Source organism: Colobus angolensis, unplaced genomic scaffold, assembly GCF_000951035.1.
Source record: "Colobus angolensis palliatus isolate OR3802 unplaced genomic scaffold, Cang.pa_1.0 Scaffold190, whole genome shotgun sequence".
NCBI lineage: Eukaryota > Metazoa > Chordata > Mammalia > Primates > Cercopithecidae > Colobus > Colobus angolensis.
In genome coordinates this window covers 337,527-356,533 of record NW_012115044.1, presented here as the reverse complement: position 1 = coordinate 356,533, position 19,007 = coordinate 337,527, and the positions used below count along the sequence as shown (strand labels likewise).

The 19,007-nt window shown below is 36.8% G+C and overlaps 1 protein-coding gene across 1 annotated transcript in view; it reads left to right on the top strand.

Annotated features, from left to right (window-relative positions):
- The window catches only part of CFAP44 (cilia and flagella associated protein 44), a 150,807-nt gene that overhangs the window by 51,065 nt on the left and 80,735 nt on the right, over positions 1-19,007 (top strand). Inside the window, exons 16-18 of the mRNA XM_011940574.1 lie at positions 8,219-8,380; positions 9,568-9,810; positions 15,585-15,730. Coding sequence (XP_011795964.1) covers positions 8,219-8,380; positions 9,568-9,810; positions 15,585-15,730 — 551 coding nt within the window. The remainder of the gene's footprint in view (positions 1-8,218; positions 8,381-9,567; positions 9,811-15,584; positions 15,731-19,007) is intronic.

The following is a 19,007-nucleotide window of genomic DNA, read 5'->3' as shown; positions in this document are numbered from 1 at the left end:
CCAGTCCAATGTCCTGGAGAATTTCCCCAATGTTTTCTTTTGTTTCATAGTTTTGAGGTCTTAAGATTAAGTCTTTAATTCATTTTGATTTGATTTTTGTATATGGCAAGAGATAGGAGTCATTTTATTCTTCTGCATATGGATATCGAGTTTTTCCAGAACCGTTTATTAAAGAGACTGTTCTTTGTGCAATCTATGTTCTTGGCATCTTTGTCAAAAATGAGTTCACTGTAGATGTATGGATTTGTTTCTGCATTCTGTATTCTGTTCTATTGGTCTGTGTTTCTGTTTTTATGTCAGTACCATGCTATTTTGGTTACTGTATCTCTGTAGTATAACTTGAAGTCAGGTAATGTGATTTCTCCAGCTTTCTTCTTTTTGCTCAGAATAGCTTTGTCTGTTCTGAGTCTTTTGTGATTCTGTATAAATTTTAGGATTTTTTTTCTATGTTTATGAAGAATGTGATTGCTATTTTGATAGGGATTGCATTTAATTTGTAGATTGCTTTAGATAATATGGACATTTTAACAATATTGATACTTCCAATCTATGAATATGGAATATCTTTCTTTTTTGTGTCCTCTTTAATTTCTTTCATCCAATTTTATAGTTGTCATTGTAGAGATCTTTCATTTCTTTGGTTAAGTTAATCTCTATGTATTTTATTTTATTTGTAGCTATTGTAAGTGGGATTACTTTTTTAAATTTCTTTTTCAGATTGTTTGCTGTTGGTGTATAGAAATGCGATTGGTTTTTGTGTGTTGATTTTGTATCCTGCAACTTTACTGAATTTGTTTACCAGTTCTAACAGTTTTTTGGTGGCATCTTTAGATTTTACCAAATATAAGATCATATATTCTGCAAACAAGGATAATTTGACTTCTTTCTTTCTAGTTTGGATGCCCTTTATTTCTTTCTTATCTGATTGCTCTATCTAGGACTTCCAGTACTACGTTGAATAACAGCAGTAACAGTGGGCATCCTTGTCGGGTTTCAGATCTTAAAGGAAAGGCTTTCTGTATTCATTTAGTATGATACTAGCTATAGGTCTGTCATATATGGGTTTTATTGTGTTGAGGTATGTTCCTTCTCTACTCAGTCTTTTGAAAATTTTTATCATGATGGGATGTTAAATTTTATTAAGTGCATTTTCAGCATCAATTGAAATGATCATATGATTTTTGTCCTTCATTCTGTTGATATGATGTATCACACTGATTGATTTGCATATGTTGAACCATCCTATCATCCCTGGGATAAATCCCGCTTAGCCATGATGAATGATCTTTTTAATGTGTTGTTGAATTCAGTTTGTTAATGTTGTGTTGAGGTTTTGCATCAATATTCATCAGTGATAGTGGCCTGTAGTTTTCTTTTTGTGATGTGTCTTTGTCTGGCTTTGGTATTAGGGTTGTACTGGCCTGGTTGAATGAGTTTGGAAGTATTCCCTCCTCCTCATTTTTCATAATAGTTTGAGCAGGATTGATATTCTTAAATGTTTGATAGAATTCAACAGTGAAGCCATTTGGGTCCCAGGCTTTTCTTTGCTGGGAGACTTTTTAAAATTATGGCTTAGATCTCATTACTCAATATTGGTCTGTTCACGTTTTGAATTTCTTCATGGTTCAGTCTTGGTAGGTTGTATCTTCTAGGAATTTTACTATTTCTTCAAGGTTTAAAATTTATTAGTATACAGTTTCTCATAGTAGCCTCTAATGATCCTTTGAATTTCTGTGGTATCCAGTTGTAATGTTTCCTTTTTCATCTTTGATTTAATATATTTTAGTCTTCTCTCTCTTTTTTTGTTTGGCTAAAAGTTTGTCAATTTATCTTTTGAAAAAACAACTTTTTAATTTATTGATCTTTTGTATTTTCTTTCAATTTCATTTAATTTTGTTCTGATCTTTTTTATTTATTTTCTTCTACTAATTTTGGTTTGGGTTTGCACTTACTTTTTTCGTTCTTTAAGATACGTCATTAACTATTTGAAGTTTTTCTATCTTTTTTGATGTAGTTGCTTATAACTATAAACTTTTCTCTTAGTACTGCTTTCACCATATTCCACAGGTTTTGGTATGTTGTGTTTCCACTGCCATTTGTTTCAAGACATTTTTAAATTTTCTTCTTGATTTATTCATTGACCCACTGGTCATTCAGGAACATATTGTTTAATTCCTGTGAGTTCATGTAGTTTCCAAAATTCCTTTTTATTGATTTCTAATTTCATTCCATTTTGGTCAGAGAAGATACTTGATATAATTTCATTTTTTAAAATGTTTTAAGACTTGTTTTGTGGACTAACATATGGTCTGTTCTTCAGAATTATCCATATGCTGAGGAGAATAATGTGTATTCTGCAGCCATTGGATAAAATGTTCTGTAAATATCTATGAGGTCCATTTGGTCCATAGTACAGATTAAGTCCAATGTTTCTTTGTTCATTTTCTGCCTGGATGATCTGTCCAGTGTTGACAGTTGGGTGTTAAGAGTCTCCAGTTATTGTTGTATTGGGGTTGATCTCTTTCTTTAGCTCTAATAATATTTGATTTATATATCTGGGTTCTCCAGCATTGAGTGCATATATATTTACAATTGTTATATCCTTTTACTGAATTGACCCCTTCATCACTATATAATGACCTTCTTTGTCTTAAAAATCTATTTTTTTGATGTAAATGTAATTGTTTCTACTGTATTTTGATTTCCATTTGCATAGAATATCTTTCTGTTCCTTTACTTTCAGTCTATATGTGTCTTTATAGATGAGGTGTGTTTCTTGTAGGCAACAGATCACTGAGGCTTGTTTTTTAAATCCATTCAGCCATCTCATTTCTTTTGTTTGGAGAGTTTAGTCCATTTACATTCATTGTTATTGTTGATAAGTAAGGACTTACTTCTGCCATTTTATTATTTGCTTTCTGGTTGATTTGTGGTCTTCTTTTTCTTCTTTCCTTCCTTCTTATCTACCTTTTGGTGAGGGTGATTTTCTCTGGTGGTATGTTTTAAATTTCTTTTGTATCCATTGTATGTTTTTTTCATTGAGGTTACCATCAGGGTTGCAAATAATATCTTATAACAATCTAAAGACATAGAGAAGTTGAATGAATAAAAAAAAAGACCCAATTTGGTTGAAAGTGAATGATGGAAAAAGACATTCCATGCAAATGGTAACTAAACATAAGCAGGGATTACTGTATTTATATCAGACAAAATAGACTTGACATAAAAACTGTCATAAGATACAAAGAATAACATCTTATAATAATAAAATATCAGTCCACCAGAAAGATATAACAATTATAAATATAAATACACACACACACACACACACACACACACACATATATACACACATCCCACCTCAGAGCACCTAAATATATAAAGCAAACATTGAGAAAGATAAAGGGAGAAATAGAAAGTAATACAATAATAGTAGACTTCAATACCCCACTTCTAATAATGAATAAAACATATAGATAGAAGATCAATAAAGACACAGAGGCAGGGCGCAGTGCCTCACGCCTATAATCCCAGCACTTTGGGAGGCTGAGGCAGGCCGATCACCTGAGGTCAGGAGTTTGAGACAAGCTTGGCCAACATGGTGAAACCCTGTCTCTAACCCCCCTTCAAAAAAATTACAAAAATTAGCTGGGTGTGGTGGCATGCCTATAGTCCCAGCTACTGGGGAGGCTGAGGTGGGAGAATTGCTTGAACCTGGGAGGCAGAGGTTTCAGTGAGCTAAGGTCACACCACTGCCCACCAGCCTGGGCAAGAGTAAGACCCCATCTCAAAACAAACAAACAAACAAGCAAAACCCCAGAAGACTTGTATAACACTATAGGCCAAATAGCCCTAACAGATGTGTTCAGAGCAGTCCACCAACAGCAGTAGAATATACATTCTTCTCAAGGGTTATGCAACTTTCTATGGGATAGATCAAATTCTGTTTTTACCACATACAATGAAGTTTTCTGAACAAGAAAGAAAATCATAAAATATTAGCTCTGTTTCTTTGAGGCCCTTGTCATTCACCTATAACATCTTTTCTTTCTACATTGCTATAATCTGACCACCTGGTTGATCTTGCTTCTTTATTTGAATTTTGAGAATATGGTTATCTTTCTCTCCAGTGACAGTGCAAACAAGTATTCTGAATGATATTGTATTAGTCTGTTTTCACACTACTAATAAAGACATACCCAAGACTGGGTAACTTATAAATAAAAATAAGTTTAATGGACTCACAATTCCTCATGGCTGGGGAGGCCTCACAATCATGGTGGAAAACAAAGGAAGAGCAAAGGGACGCCTTACATGGTCGCAGGCAAGAAGAGGACTTGTGCAGGGGAACTCCTCTTTATAAATCCATCAGATCTTGTGAGACTTATTCACTATCATGAGAACAGCACAGGAAAGACCTGCCCCAGTGATCCAATTACCTTCCACTAGGTTCCTCTCATGACATGTGGGAATTGTGGGAGCTACAATTCAAGATGAGTTTTGGGTGGGGACACAGCCAAACCATATCAGATATTAACCGTGTGGATAATCGATCAAACAGCATCAGACTCTGAACTTCTTGACTCCCTCATCTTCCATGATTTTTATAGTTTGCCCACAATTCTGGAGGCTAGAAGCCCCAAATCAAGGTGTTGGTAGGTTTAGTTTCTTATGAGACCTCTCTGCTTGGCTTGCAGACAACTGTTTCTCGCTGTGTTCTCACATGATCATCTCTATGTTTGTGTTGTCTGTGTCTTAATCCCCTCTTCTTATAAAGACATCAGTCATATTGGATTAAGGGCTCACCCTAACAACCCTGTTTTAACTTATCTCTTTAAAAGATCTATCCCCAAATGTAGTCACATTCTGAAGTATTGGGGGTTAGGACTTCAATATATGAATTTTTTTCTGAAGGGACACAATTGAGCACATAACAACTATAAGAGCTCAAGCTTAAAAGTCAACTATTTCGGGCTGGGTATGGTGGCTTACGTCTGTAATTCCAGCATTTTGGGAGGCCAAGGTGGGCGGATCACAAGGTCAGGAGATTGAGACCATCCTGGCTAACATGGTGAAACTCCGTCTCTACTAAAAATACAAAAAAATTAGCTGAGCGTGCTGGCAGGCGCCTGTAGTCCCAGCTACTCGGGAGGCGGAGGCAGGAGAATGGTGTGAACCCAGGAGGCGGAGCTTGCAGTGAGCTGAGATCATGCCACTGCACTCCAACCTGGGTGACAGAGCAAGACTCCGTGTCAAAAAAAAAAAGTCAACTATTTGGAAACCATCATTCTCAGCAAACTAACACAGGAACAGAAAACCAAACACCACATGTTCTAGAACACATGAACGCAGGGAGGGGAACATCACACACTGGGGCCTGTCAGCGGGTGGGAGGATAGGGGAGGGATAGCATTATGAGAAATACCTAATGTAGATGACGGGTTGATGGGTGCAGCAAACCACCATGGCATGTGTATACCTATGTAACAAACCTGCACATTCTGCACGTGCATCCTAGAACTTAAAGTATAATTAAAAAAAAAAGTCAACTATTAAACTAGCCTTTACTCTGACTTCACCCTTTGTCTTTTTCAGACAATTTATTTGCCACTCTATCTCCAAGCAGTTCTTTGATGACACAGACCTGTATTTCATTCACCATTTGCTTTTCCTAACTTATTAGTTCTGTCTTCTTCATTTCCTTCCATGTCCAGCTTAAATTTTATAATTCTTTATTTCAATAATACTATGGACTGAATGTTTATACTCCCCCTGACACTCCAATTCATATGTTGAAGCCTAAATCCCCCATGTGATAGTATTTGGAGGTGGGGCCTTTGAGGTAATTAGGTCATGAGGGTGGAACCCTTGTGAATGGGATTAATTTCCTTATAAGGGGATGAAGAGACCAGAGTCTGTTCTCTCTGTCCTGTGAGAATACAACAAGATCACCATCAATGAACCAGGAAAAATGCCCTTATCAGATACTGGATCTGCCAGTCCCTTGCTCTTGGGCTTCCCAGCTCCTAGAACTCCGAGAGATGAATTTCTGTTTAAGCTACCTAGTTTATGGTATTCTATTATAGTGGCCTGAACTAAGATAAACAAGGATCAATAACATTCTTCCAATGCCCTGATTTCCTTTATCCCTCTGTCTTTTCTTCATACCCATCAAGCAAAAGTCCATCTCTGAACTTCCCCCAACTAATTTATATTGGCCTATAGTGATCAGCCAAAGGCTGCTGGAGATAGTTATATGTCAACGAAGATTACTTCCTGTATAATTTAGTGATTAAAATGGCCTCGACATAATCCATAAAATGGTTCAGCAATCCTATGACATTGCTCTTATCAACTCCCTCTTTCACACATGATGACCATTTTAGAACTTTTCTTCTCTACAAAGCTTCAAGCCTATTGCTCCCAACTCACTCTCAGAAAAACTTGTATCATAGAAAAACTAGGAGCCCTCAGACAGGAACTTTTTCACTTCCCAGTACCAAACGGAAAATCCCATTTACCTCTGTATTCATCTGCTCCTCCTCCCTCTTTTGCAATAGAGAAGCTGTCTCCCTTCCTACTTAAGGCCAATTCTGCCTCTTTCCCTTTTGTTTCTACTCTCTCCCAGTTTTTTTTCAATATTTTACATTATTTCTCTTTTCTGTCATAGAAATTTAATCATACCTGTTTATCGGACTGTTTCCTTCAGTATTTAAATATGTTCTTGTCTCTCCCACTTACAAAACATAACTTCCTTGATCTTATATTCTCCTCTAGCTACTACCCTATCTCTCTAATCAGCCTACTTTCTCAAAAGGATGGACTATTCTCAGACTCCATTTCCTTACATATCACTCTCTCCTTTATGTGCTCTTACCTGACTTCTAGTCTCATCATTCCACCAAATCAGCTCTTCTAAAAGCACCAATAATATCCATTTAATGTTTAGTTCTTATATTTCTTGACCTCTTAGCAACGTTTGATCCTGTCAATCTTTCGTTACTTTTTGAAATACCATTTCGCTTTCACTTTTGTGGTACTATGCTTCGCTGGTTCCCTTTCCCACATCTTGTCATTCTTTCTCAGTCTTCCTCACTCAGTCATTGAGTATTAAGTTTCCCTAAGGCTCTGCCAATCTCTCCTCTCATTCTGTTCTTTTGCCCTAGGTGATGCCATCCAAGCCACAGTTTTCTTTTAAAAGCAAATGTTCCACAGGACTTTTGCACATGGTGTTTTCCTTAAGGGCTTACTCCTTCTCAAACCCTCCCTTAACTCATTATGTAATTATAATTTATATATTCTTTACCTTGAAACTCAGATACCAACTTCTCTGAAAGCTTTATACAACCTACTTGTTCTATGACACCTCTGCAGGACTTCTGCAATTACAATATACATTTATTTATCTGATTTGCTAAATTACAAGCTTCCATTGGAGATAAGCTACATTATGGCAGATATTATGTTTTTCTTATTATAAATTTATCCCTACCACTTAAGAAAATGCTGAGTACATAGTAGGCATACAACAAATAATTGTTCATGAAATAGCCAAATGAATAAACATTTCAAATAATGTATCTGTAAATATCAAGATGGGGATTTCCCATTCATGATTAAATACATGGTTTTGAAGCCAAGAGAGAAGTCTGGGCTGGAGAGATTAATTTGAAATTTAATTGCATGTAAATGATAATGAAGGTTGTAAGATTTCCCAGAAAATGCTTATGGAGGGAGAGAAGAGGGAAGAGGACAAAAACCTTGGGAACGTCCACGTTTGCTAAACTGAGGCAGAGAGAGGATGAGCCATCAAAGTAGGCTAGGACTGACTACAGCATCCACACACGCAGACTTTCCTTGGCAGTCCTAATTTTAATATTTGGCCCTTTCAGCTAACAGGTTTCACAACCACATATGTTCATCAGAAAATCAGAAGACATGTATGAATCACATATGTTATGGCACCTATAAAGGAACCAAATGTAAATCTAATTTTAATAATTACCTTATTAATTAATAATGATATAGCAATAATTAATACTTATGACTAATAATTATTAATAAACTTGACTTTTTAACCAATAACTGCAGTGAGGAATTAAGTGTGTTTTAAACATGGCTAATATACATAGTAATTATATTTTTTATTTATAATCTTTTTAAACTATGCTTTAAAAAATTTGCCTAAATGTAAATATGTTCAATTTTTCTTTTTTAGCTTGAAAGTACTTTACTAATTATCTGTGAAAATGGCTATATTCTTGAAGCTCCACTTCCAACCATAAATCTAGAAGAGGATGATCATGATGTAGTCTCCTATGAAATCAAAGACATGTGCATAAAATGTTTCCATTTTTCAAGTGTCAAATCTAAGATTCTGGTATGGAATATTACTGAAGCATTATCTTCTAATAATTTCCTTTCCTTAGAATATAAAATATCCTGTGTTAAGTGCTGATGGAATACAGAAAAGAATAAAATATAGGCCCGGAACTTAAGGAGTTTATAATCTGGTAGGAAAGCAGCTATTAGAAGGCAGTAGTAAATAGATATGGAAATCAAAGTGCAAAGAAGGAAATTTTAGGGGTCTGCAGAAGAAAAGAGAGAGGATTCTGATAGAGGGATGGGAGGAGGTCAAAGATGACTGCCTGGAAGTGACATTTAGTACCTAAAGAATGGGAAAGGCCAGGCACATTGGCTCATGCCTGTCATCCCAGCACTTTGGGAGGCTGAGGTGGGAGGATCGCTTGAGCCCAGGAGTTTATGGTTACAGTGAGCTATGATTGCACCACTGCACTCCAGCCCAGGTGACAGAGTGAGACCCTGTCTCAAGAAAAAAAAATAGGGGAAATTTTGAGAGGTGAAAACAGGACGATGGCAATAAAGGCTGGAAGAACATCCCAAGAGAACACAGAGTTGTGAGTGTTTTCAAGAAATGAGGAATAGATCAATAAAATATAGGGAGGCAATTTGTGGAGGGATGTTTCAAGAGTCTGTGACCAATGCATGGGGCTCCTTAAATGCCAGCCAAGACATTTCATTTTAGACCATTGAGATCCATTGTGAGTTTGTGAGGAGAGGATTGATGTGATGATATCATGTAAGTTAGGAAGATAATTGTGAGGGGTGAACAGAATGAAATGGTAGAAGATGGGAGGTGGAAATACCCGTGTCAGAGGGCTTTTGCAAAGGACAATTGATAGACGATGAAGGCCAAACTCACAGTATTACTAAAGTTGGAAGCAACTTTCCTTGTGGACTATTTCAGTCTGCCTAATTCCTGGGTTAACAGTGATAGGCTCCAAGAGAAGTTATATTTAGCTTCTCTATTAGGAAAAAAATGACCAAATAATTTCTGTAAAACCAAGATTAATAGGGATAGAACAAAAATGAGTCATTCCAATGATTTAAAAGTTTTAATGATAAAAATATATTCTCACATTGGTATTTTTAAATACTATTTTTACAGAGCTGTGTATCTTTCTATTTTCATTGTCATCCCCAATGGTGTAAATGAACGAATGAGTCATAATTGTTTTTATACCGACTTAATGTTTCTTTTAAAAGAGATCAATAGAAATTGAAAAGAGGGAGAGACAAAGGAAGTTGAAGGAAAAAATAAGGGAAGAAAAGAGGAACAAGCTAGCAGCAGAGATGGGAGAAGATGGAGAAAAGGAATTTCAGGAGGAGGAAGAGGAAGAAGAGGAGGAAGAGGAGGAAGGGCCTTTACCTGAAATATTTATTCCATCAACCCCCTCTCCCATCCTCTGTGGATTTTACTCGGAGCCAGGGAAGTTCTGGGTTTCTTTGGTAGGTAACAATGTAACAATTTTTACCTCAATCATATTTCAATATAGTTTGTAGTTATTGTAACTTCGTTCTTTCTTACTCTTATGTTAAGATTTCACTTATCTATTTTTTTTAGATTTCATTTATTAAATACTATTGAAGTTGTGAGTTTCGGTGAATGAATGTGGGATATAGTTGTTTTAAAATAATCTTAACATCTTTTTTATATGTCTACTTGTGCAGATAATTGTACAGATAAATCTATAGATTATCTATTATCTGCTTGTCAATCATAATGTTCCAGGCAGGTCAAAGCGGAGAAGGATCAAGTGTAGAAAGGCAAAAGGCTAGGGGTTTTTCCAACCAAGACTGTTGTTTTTTAATTTTGAAAAGAATAGCTTTCATGGCAGTACTATCCAGTAGACTTTTCTTACTTCTCATTATCTACAACTATGCTGTGTGGTCACATGCAAGTCTAGGAAGATAAGTGTTTTCAGATGGTCTAATCGCCACCCTGAACAAAACCAGAACTTGGCTCATAAGGAAGAAGGGAAAAATGAATATTAGGAAGAAAGTATCAGGGCCTATCACAATGCTGTAGGAGTACATCCTCCAATTATACATTTTTTACTCTTTGCTTGAAATATTTTATTGATCTACTACAAAACAAGATTTCCTTCATTATAATTTTGTCACAATTTTCAGTTCCATCCACCAAAAAAAAAAAAAAATTCATAAAAGTGTATGTGGAAGATCATTACTAATTCATCACTGGTCCTAGGTCTTTAGCCAGGCCAGGACACTGACTAGCCAAGGACTGTTGCTGTAAGGAGTGATGAGTGTTGACTTTTTCCCTCCTCAACTTTTCCTAGAACTATATCTTTTGTATTACTAAGGAGGCAAGCAGAAAGAAGGATGGAAAATAGCACTGGAGACATTATAGGACATCATGCATTAGTTCCTCTACCCTTTCTGCTTGTCTTCTGTGTTTTATAAAACAATTGTAAATGACTACTATTGTATGGAGTTCAATGGATAAAGGGATAAAGAAAACATGGTTCCTCCCTTCAGGAAGTCTTCATTTGACGGAAAGAAGTACAGAAACAATTAACTGTAATACAATGCAATAAATTTCCAGTGTCCTGGAAATATAGATGCAAAAATTACTTATTATTTAACAAACATATTTGAGCCAGCGGCAGAGGTGCATGTCTGTAGTCCCAGCTACTCAAGAGGCTGAGGTGGGAAGATTGCTTGAGCCCAGGAGTTCAAGACCAGCCTGTATAATGTAGTGAGACCCCATCTCAAACAACAACAACAACAACAAAACACAAACAGAAAACCCCGCACATATTTAATGCTTACTCTTAGGGTTTCCAAGTAAAATTACATAGTACATACTTACACTAAAAATTATTTTTAGCTGGGTGCAGTGTCTCATGCCTGTAATCCCAGCACTTTGGGAGGCCAAGGCGGGTGGATCACAAGGTCAGGAAATCGAGACCATCCTGGCCAACGTGGTGAAACCCTGTCTCTACTAAAACACAAAAAATTAGCCAGGCATGGTAGCAGGTGCCTGTAGTCCCAGCTGCTTGGGAGGCCAAGGCAGGGGAATCACTTGAACCCGGGAGGTGAAGGTTGCAGTGAGCCAAGATTCTGCCACTGCACTCCAACCTGGTGACAGAGCAAGACTCCATCTCAAATATATATGTGTGTGTGTGTGTGTGTGTATATATATATATATATATATTTGTCTGAAATTTAAATTTAATAGATGACCTTTATTTTCATTTGCTGAATATGACAACCTACTTATTCTGTACCAGGTATTTTTCTAAGTAATTTACTTAACCAACCATAAAATAAGTGGTATTATTTTTTGCATTTTATATATGAAGAAACCAAGGCATGAAAATGTTAGGCATTTTATCCAAGGCCATATAACTAACGAGAAGTGAAACTATGATCTGGACTCAAGCATTCTGGCTCCAGAGTTCATACCCTTAACCATTAAGCTACACTGGTGAACAAGGTTAAAGTATAGTTAACAGAGGTAGCAGAGCTTGAGCCAACAATTTGACAACTCTGTGCCTGTAGCCAAACAAATGGTGAAGAAAAACCCGTCTCATTTTGAAGTAATGACTGCAGTTCTCAAATCAATACTCACACTGCGGCTGATTCTACTGCCGAGCCATATTCACTTTCCAAATTATTGCATTACGTTTTTCTTCTCCCTTCAAACATTTTGTACCTTCTCTTACTCTTCAATGATAACCTCATCTCACATTTCACAGAAAAAAATAAAAGCAGATGGAATTTCCTCTTCTTGTCTCAATTAGATGTAACACCCTATAGGGATCTATATACCTTTTATCTGCCTTGCCTATTGTTATAATTGGAAAACAGTCCCTTGCAACTCTCCAAGGACACTGTTCCCAAGGGCTCCTTGATCCCATCCCTTCTCATTTTCTCAAAAATTTTGCTCCTGAGGTAAACCACTTAGTCTCCTGTATCATCAGTTTCTGTCTTTTCTATTCAGTTATTATCATGCGCATACAAACATGCTCTAGTACTAATTTTAATTTTATTTCCTTAACCTCTCTTTCTTTCTGCCCCCCTGCTCTATTACATAAAAAGTTACTGAAAGAATCATCTGTAATCATTGGCTTAACTTATTCACCTCCTATTTGACTTCAGCCCCTTCCAGCTGGGCTTCTATCTCCATCACTTCACTAATGATAACAAGCTCAGAGGTCAATTCTCTGTCCATTTGACTTTTCAGAACATTTAACAGAGTTGATCCCTCATACTTCTCAAATGTTTTCTTCTCTTGGCTTCTAAGACATTACACTCTTCTGGCCACTCCATTTCAGCCTCTTTTGCTGGCTTCTCATGTGCAGAACAAGCTTTGAAGTTTGAAATACTCCAGAGTGTGGCCTTGGGCCCCCTCTTTCTTGCTAAGGTAACTTTACACAGTCTGATGACTTTAAATATCACGTATCTTCCAGTGAATCTCAAATATTGATCTCTAGTCCTGACCTCTCCCCTCCACTTAGACTTGTATATACAACTTGACAATGCTCCTTGGCCCTCAAAATTAACTTGTCCAAGATATTACTTTTGAACCATACATGTCCCATACAAACCTGCTCCATCTCCATCTCAGTAAATGAGACAATCATCCACTTAGTTACTATGCCAAAACCTCGAAGTTATTAAGGATTCTTCTCTTTCCTTTACTATTTGATACCCTTATATTGCAAGTAGGTCTCTTGTAAACAGTATATGGTTAGGCTTAAAAGAATCCTATAGGATTATATTTGTCTTTTAAAAAAGTACTATGTTCATTTATATTTAATGTAATTACTGATATATTTTAGTTTAAATTTACCATCTTAGTAATTATTTCTATTTGTCACACTCGTTCTAAATTTCTTTTCTTTCCCTTTCTCACCTTCTATTGAGTGATTAGGTAATTTTTTCTACAGTTTTCTTCCTCTACTAGATTATTAGTTATACATTCTTTTACTATTCTTTTAGAGGTGGTTTTATTTATTTATTTATTTTTGTTTTTGAGACAGAGTCTCACTCATTCTCTTGCCCAGGCTGGAATGCAGTGGTGCCATCTCGGCTCACTACAGCCTCTACTTCCCAGGTTCAAGTGATTCTCCTGCCTTAGTTTCCCAAGTAGCTGGGATTATAGGCATGTGCCAACATGCGTGGTTAAAAGGCGTAGTTTCTTCATTTTTATTTTGTTTGCAGTTCGTAGCACTCTAAATTTCAACATCTCTCTTTTAGAAAATTCTCAGCCGTTTTAGAAAATTCTCAGTTTTAGAAAATTCTCAGCCATTATCTACCACAATGTTGCTTCTGGCCTATCTTTTCACTCTCTTGTTCTGGGACCCCAGCTTCATATGTATTACATCCTTCTCATTATGTTCCATATGTATCTTACATCATTCAAGAAGATTTTCCATCCTTTTTCTCCCTCTCCATGCTTTAGCCTATTTTTTCTGATCTCTGTTCCAGCTTCATAACTGTCTTTTATTTTAAAGTTTGTTTCTCCAATTGTTTTTTATTGAAGTAAAAGACACATAACATAAAATTGACCATCTTAAGCATTTTTAAGTGTACAGCTCAGTAGTAGTAAACGTATTCATAATGTTGTGACATCATCACCAACCTCCGTCTCCACTGTCCTCATCCTGTCACACTGAAACTCCCATACCCATCAAATGATAACTCCTGATCTTCCCTTCTCTCAGCCCCTGACAACCATCACTCTACTTTCTTTTTCTACGATTTTGACTACTCTAAGTATCTCAAGTAAGTGAAATTATATAGTATCTGTCTCTTTATGACTGGCTTGTTTCACTTGGCATAATTTCCCCAAGTTTCATCCATGATGCGGCATACGTCAGAATTTCCTTTCAAGGCTGAATAATACTCCATTTTAAGTATGTACCATATTTTGCTTATGTACTCAGTCATCAATAGACACTTGGGGCCAAGCATGGTGGCTCATGCCTGTAATCCTAGCACTTTAGGAGGTCAAGGAGGGTGGATCACTTGAAGCCAGGAGTTCCAGACCAGCCTGGCCAACATGGCAAAACCCCATCTCTACTAAAAATAGAAAAAATTAGATGGGTGCAGTGGCTCACACCTGCAATCCTAGCTACCTGGGAGGCCGAGGCAGGAGAATGGCTTGAACTTGGGAGGTGGAAGTTGCAGTGAGCCAAGATGGCACCACTGCATTCTAGCCTGGGTGACAGAGTGAGACCCCATCTCAAAATAAACACACAAAAATAGGCACGTGGATTGCTCCCACCTTTTGGCTATTGTGAATAATGCTGCTATGAATGAGGTGGGTGTTCAAATACCTCTTTGAGACCCTGATTAAACCCTGAGAATGATTATTTCTTTCTCCATAAGTCCATGAGACTGCAGATAGCTTTGTCCAGCTTCTTAGCCTCTCAGCTGCCACTTTAAGAACTGACAGTTGCTCCAGGGAGTAAAGCAGTGTCAAATGCCAGGCTCACTTCTGGCTTTCCCTCTTGTTTGGATCTTGCGATTCTGGTAGCTTTCCAATGCCTTCAAACACATTTAGAAAATTTGTTCTGGTTGTTCTCAGTTGGAGAGTTTGGCTGAAACTATCTAGTCTGCCATTGTCAAAAGTGAAAACTTAGTAATTTGATTTTCAGAGGTGACCATGTTGTTACCTTCTCTTTCTTATTTATTCTTTTATTGTTCATAAAGTTGTTCTGACCCTTAATTTGTTTCCTATAATAAGGAGTCTCAGTAACAAGGAAATTAGAGTTGGAGCAATATAGCTCTTCCAGTTGATCATTCATCTTCTCACTACATGGATAAATTTTTCTGAAATAGCCCTTTCTGGAAAATTAACAGCGTTTATAGTTACCTTAAACTGAAAACTAGCTGTAAGAATGAAGAAGTGCAAAACCCTATTCATTTGTTACTGCTTATTCAGAATAATGCTTGAAGACATAAAATGAAATTCTATGGGTAGGGAGTCAGAGGTGATCTCTCTCTCGTATTGGCTTTTAAATGAAAACAAATCATCATAAGGTTTTTATTATAATTATATAGTTGTGTATAAATGGATAAAGGAGATGATTTATAGAAATAATAAATCTATAATCATAGAAATTATGTAGAAGTAGATGTTTGAAAACATCTATTTTATGTTTTCAAATTTGAAATAATCAAAAAATTCTCATGCATTTATGTGTGTTATATTCAGGTACCACCTTCTATGTTACTTATCTCTTTTCTAGGGTGACTATGATTCCGGTTTTCTGTATCACTGTGAGTTTCCCCCTTGTGATGAAAGCCGTGATTTCAAGGAACAAAAAGATGAACCTATCGATGTCCGTTATCTTGAGGATACAGAGGATAATCCCATCCAAACTATCACTTTCAAGTGAGCAGTATTTCAAAAAGCTTTAAAAAAACCATATCCCGTATTCCATTAGTGTCTATGCTTTTGTCCATCATGGATATTGTCAATTTTTAGAGATCCATCCAAATGAAGGGGTACTCAAAAAATATTTTGTTAAATAAATCAAATGAATAAATATAATCAAAGCTAATACTGAAATTACATTTAAATACCCCCACCAAATATTCTGTCAGTATTTTTGTTTATCTCACAATTGAATTGCATGGATTTACATTCTGTTACCTAGGAGGATGCTACTTACATAGTCAGAAATGAAGGTTCAGGGTTACAGTTATTCTGGAGAAATCACAATTAAATCATTAGCCCTTTGATAATTGAGAACTAGGCATATATGCCAGTTATTCTTCCAATGACCCAATATAATAGCTCCAAATTTCAAATTGGCCCTTTTTCTCTACTCTTTCGTATTAGTTTGCTAGGGCTGCCGCAATAAAACATCATAGACTAGGTGGCTTAAACAGCAGAATGTTTTTTCTCACAGTTTTGGAGGCTGGAGTTCCAAGATCAAGGTGTCAGCAGCTTGGTTTCTTTTGAGGCCTCTCTCCTTGACTTATAGATATCTGCCTTTTTGCATGATCTTTTCTCTGGGTGCCTGTCATCCCTGATGTTTCTGTCAGTATCCTAATCTCTTCTTCTTTTTTTAAATTATTATACTTTAAGTTCAAGGGTGCATGTGCACAACATGCACATTTGTTACCTACGTATACATGTGCCATGTTGGCTTACTGCACCTATCAACTCATCATTTACATTAGGTATTTCTCCTAATGCTATCCTTCCCCCAGCCCCCACTCCCCAACAGGCCCTGGAGTGTGATGTTCCCTGCCCTGTGTCCATGTGTTCTCGTTGTTCAGTTCCCACCTATGAGTGAGAACATGCAGTGTTTGATTTTCTGTCCTTGTGATAGTTTGCTGAAAATGATGGTTTCCAGCTGTATCCATGTCCCTGCAAAGGATATGAACTCAACCTTTTTTATGGCTGCATAGTATTCCATAGTATATATGTGCCACATTTTTCTTAATCCAGTCTATCATTGATGGACATTTGGGTTGGTTCCAAGTCTTTGTTATTGTGAATGGTGCCGCAATAAACATACATGTACATGTGTCTTTATAGTAGCATGATTTATAATCCTTTGGGTATATACCCAATAATGGGATCGCTGGGTCAAATGGTATTTCCAGTTGTAGATCTTTGAGGAATCACCACACAAATGGTTGAACTAATTTACACTCCCACCGACAGCATAAAAATGTTCCTATTTCTCCACATCCTCTCCAGCATCTGTTGTTTCCTGACTTTTTAATGATCACTATTCTAACTGATGTGAGATGGTATCTCACTGTGGTTTTGATTTGCATTGCTCTGATGATCAGTGGTGATGAGCATTTTTTCATGTGTCTGTTGGCAGCATAAATGTCTTCTTTTGAGAAGTGTCTGTTCATATCCTTTGCCCACCTTTTGATGGGATTGTTTGTTTGTTTGTTTTCTCTGTAAATTTGTTTAAGTTATTTGTAGATTCTGGATATTAGCCCTTTGTCAGATGGGTAGATTGCAAAAATTTTCTCCCATTCTGTAGGTTGCCTGTTCACTCTGATGATTGTTTCTTTTGCTGTACAGAAGCGCTTTAGTTTAATTAGATCCCATTTGTCTATTTTAGTTTCTGTTGCCGTTGCTTTTGGTGTTTTAGACATGAAGTCTTTGCCCATGCCTATGTCCTGAATGATATTGCCTAGGTTTTTTTCTAGGGTTTTTCTGACTTTAGGTCTTACATTTAAGTCTTTAATCCATCTTGAGTTACTTTTTGTATAACATGTAAGGAAGGGATCCAGTTTCAGCTTTCTACATATGGCTAGCCAGTGTTCCCAGCACCATTTATTAAATAAGGAACGCTTTCCCCATTTCTTGTTTTTGTCAGGTTTGTCAAAGATCATATGGTTGTAGATGTGTGGTGTTATTTCTGAGGCCTCTGTTCTGTTCCATTGGTCTGTATATCTGTTTTGGTACCAGTACCATGCTGTTTTGGTTACTCTAGCCTTATAGTATAGTTTGAAGTCAGTTAGTGTAATGCCTCCAGCTTTGTTCTTTTGCTTAGGATTGTCTTGGCTATGCAGGCTCTTTTTTGTTTACATATGAACTTTAAAGCAGTTTTTTCCAATTTTGTGAAGAACATCATTGGTAGCTTGACCAATGATGGCATTGAATCTATGAATTACCTTGGGCAGTATGGCCATGTTCACAGTATTGATTCTTCCTATCCATGAACATGAAATGTTCTTCTATTTGTTTGTATCCTCTTTTATTTCATTGAGCAGTGGTTTGTAGTTCTCCTTGAAGTGGTCCTTCACATCCCTTGTAAGTTGGATTCCTAGATATTTTATTCTTTTTGTAGCAGTTGTGAATGGGCATTCACTTGTGATTTGGCTCTCTGTTTGTTACTGCTGTATAGGAATGCTTGTGATTTTTGCATATTGATTTTGTATCCTGAGACTTTGCCGAAGTTGTTTGTCAGCTTAAGGAGATTGTGGCCTGAGACGATGGGGTTTCCTAAATACACAATCATGTCATCTGCAAACAGGCACAATTTGACTTCCTCTTTTCCTAATTGAATATCCTTTATTTCTTTGTCTTGCCTGTTTGACCTGGCCAGAACTTCCAACACTATGTTGAATGTTGAATAGGAGTGGTGAGAGAGCACATCCTTGTCTTGTGTCAGTTTTCAAAGGGAATGTGCTTCCATTTTGCCCATTCAGTATGATATTGGCTGTGGGTTTGTCACAAATAGCTCTTATTATTTTGAGGTACATTCCATCAATACCTAGTTTATTGAGAGTTTTTAGCATGAAGGGCTGTTGAATTTTGTCAAAAGCCTTTTCTGCATCTGTTGAGAGATAATCATGTGGTTCTTGTCTTTGGTTCTGTTTATGTGATGGATTACGTTTATTGATTTGTGAATGTTGAACCAGCCTTGCATCCCAGGGATGAAGCCCACTTGATCATGGTGGAAAAGCTTTTTGATGTGCTGCTGGATTTGGTTTGCCAGTATTTTGTTGAGGATTTTTGCACTGATGTTCATCAGAGATATTGGTCTAAAATTCTCTTTTTTTGTTGTGTCTCTGCCATGCTTTGGTTTCAGGATGATGCTGGTCTCGTAAAATGAGTTAGGGAGGATTTTCTCTTTTTCTATTGATTGGAATAGTTTCAGAAGGAGTGGTACCAGCTCCTCTTTGTACCTCTG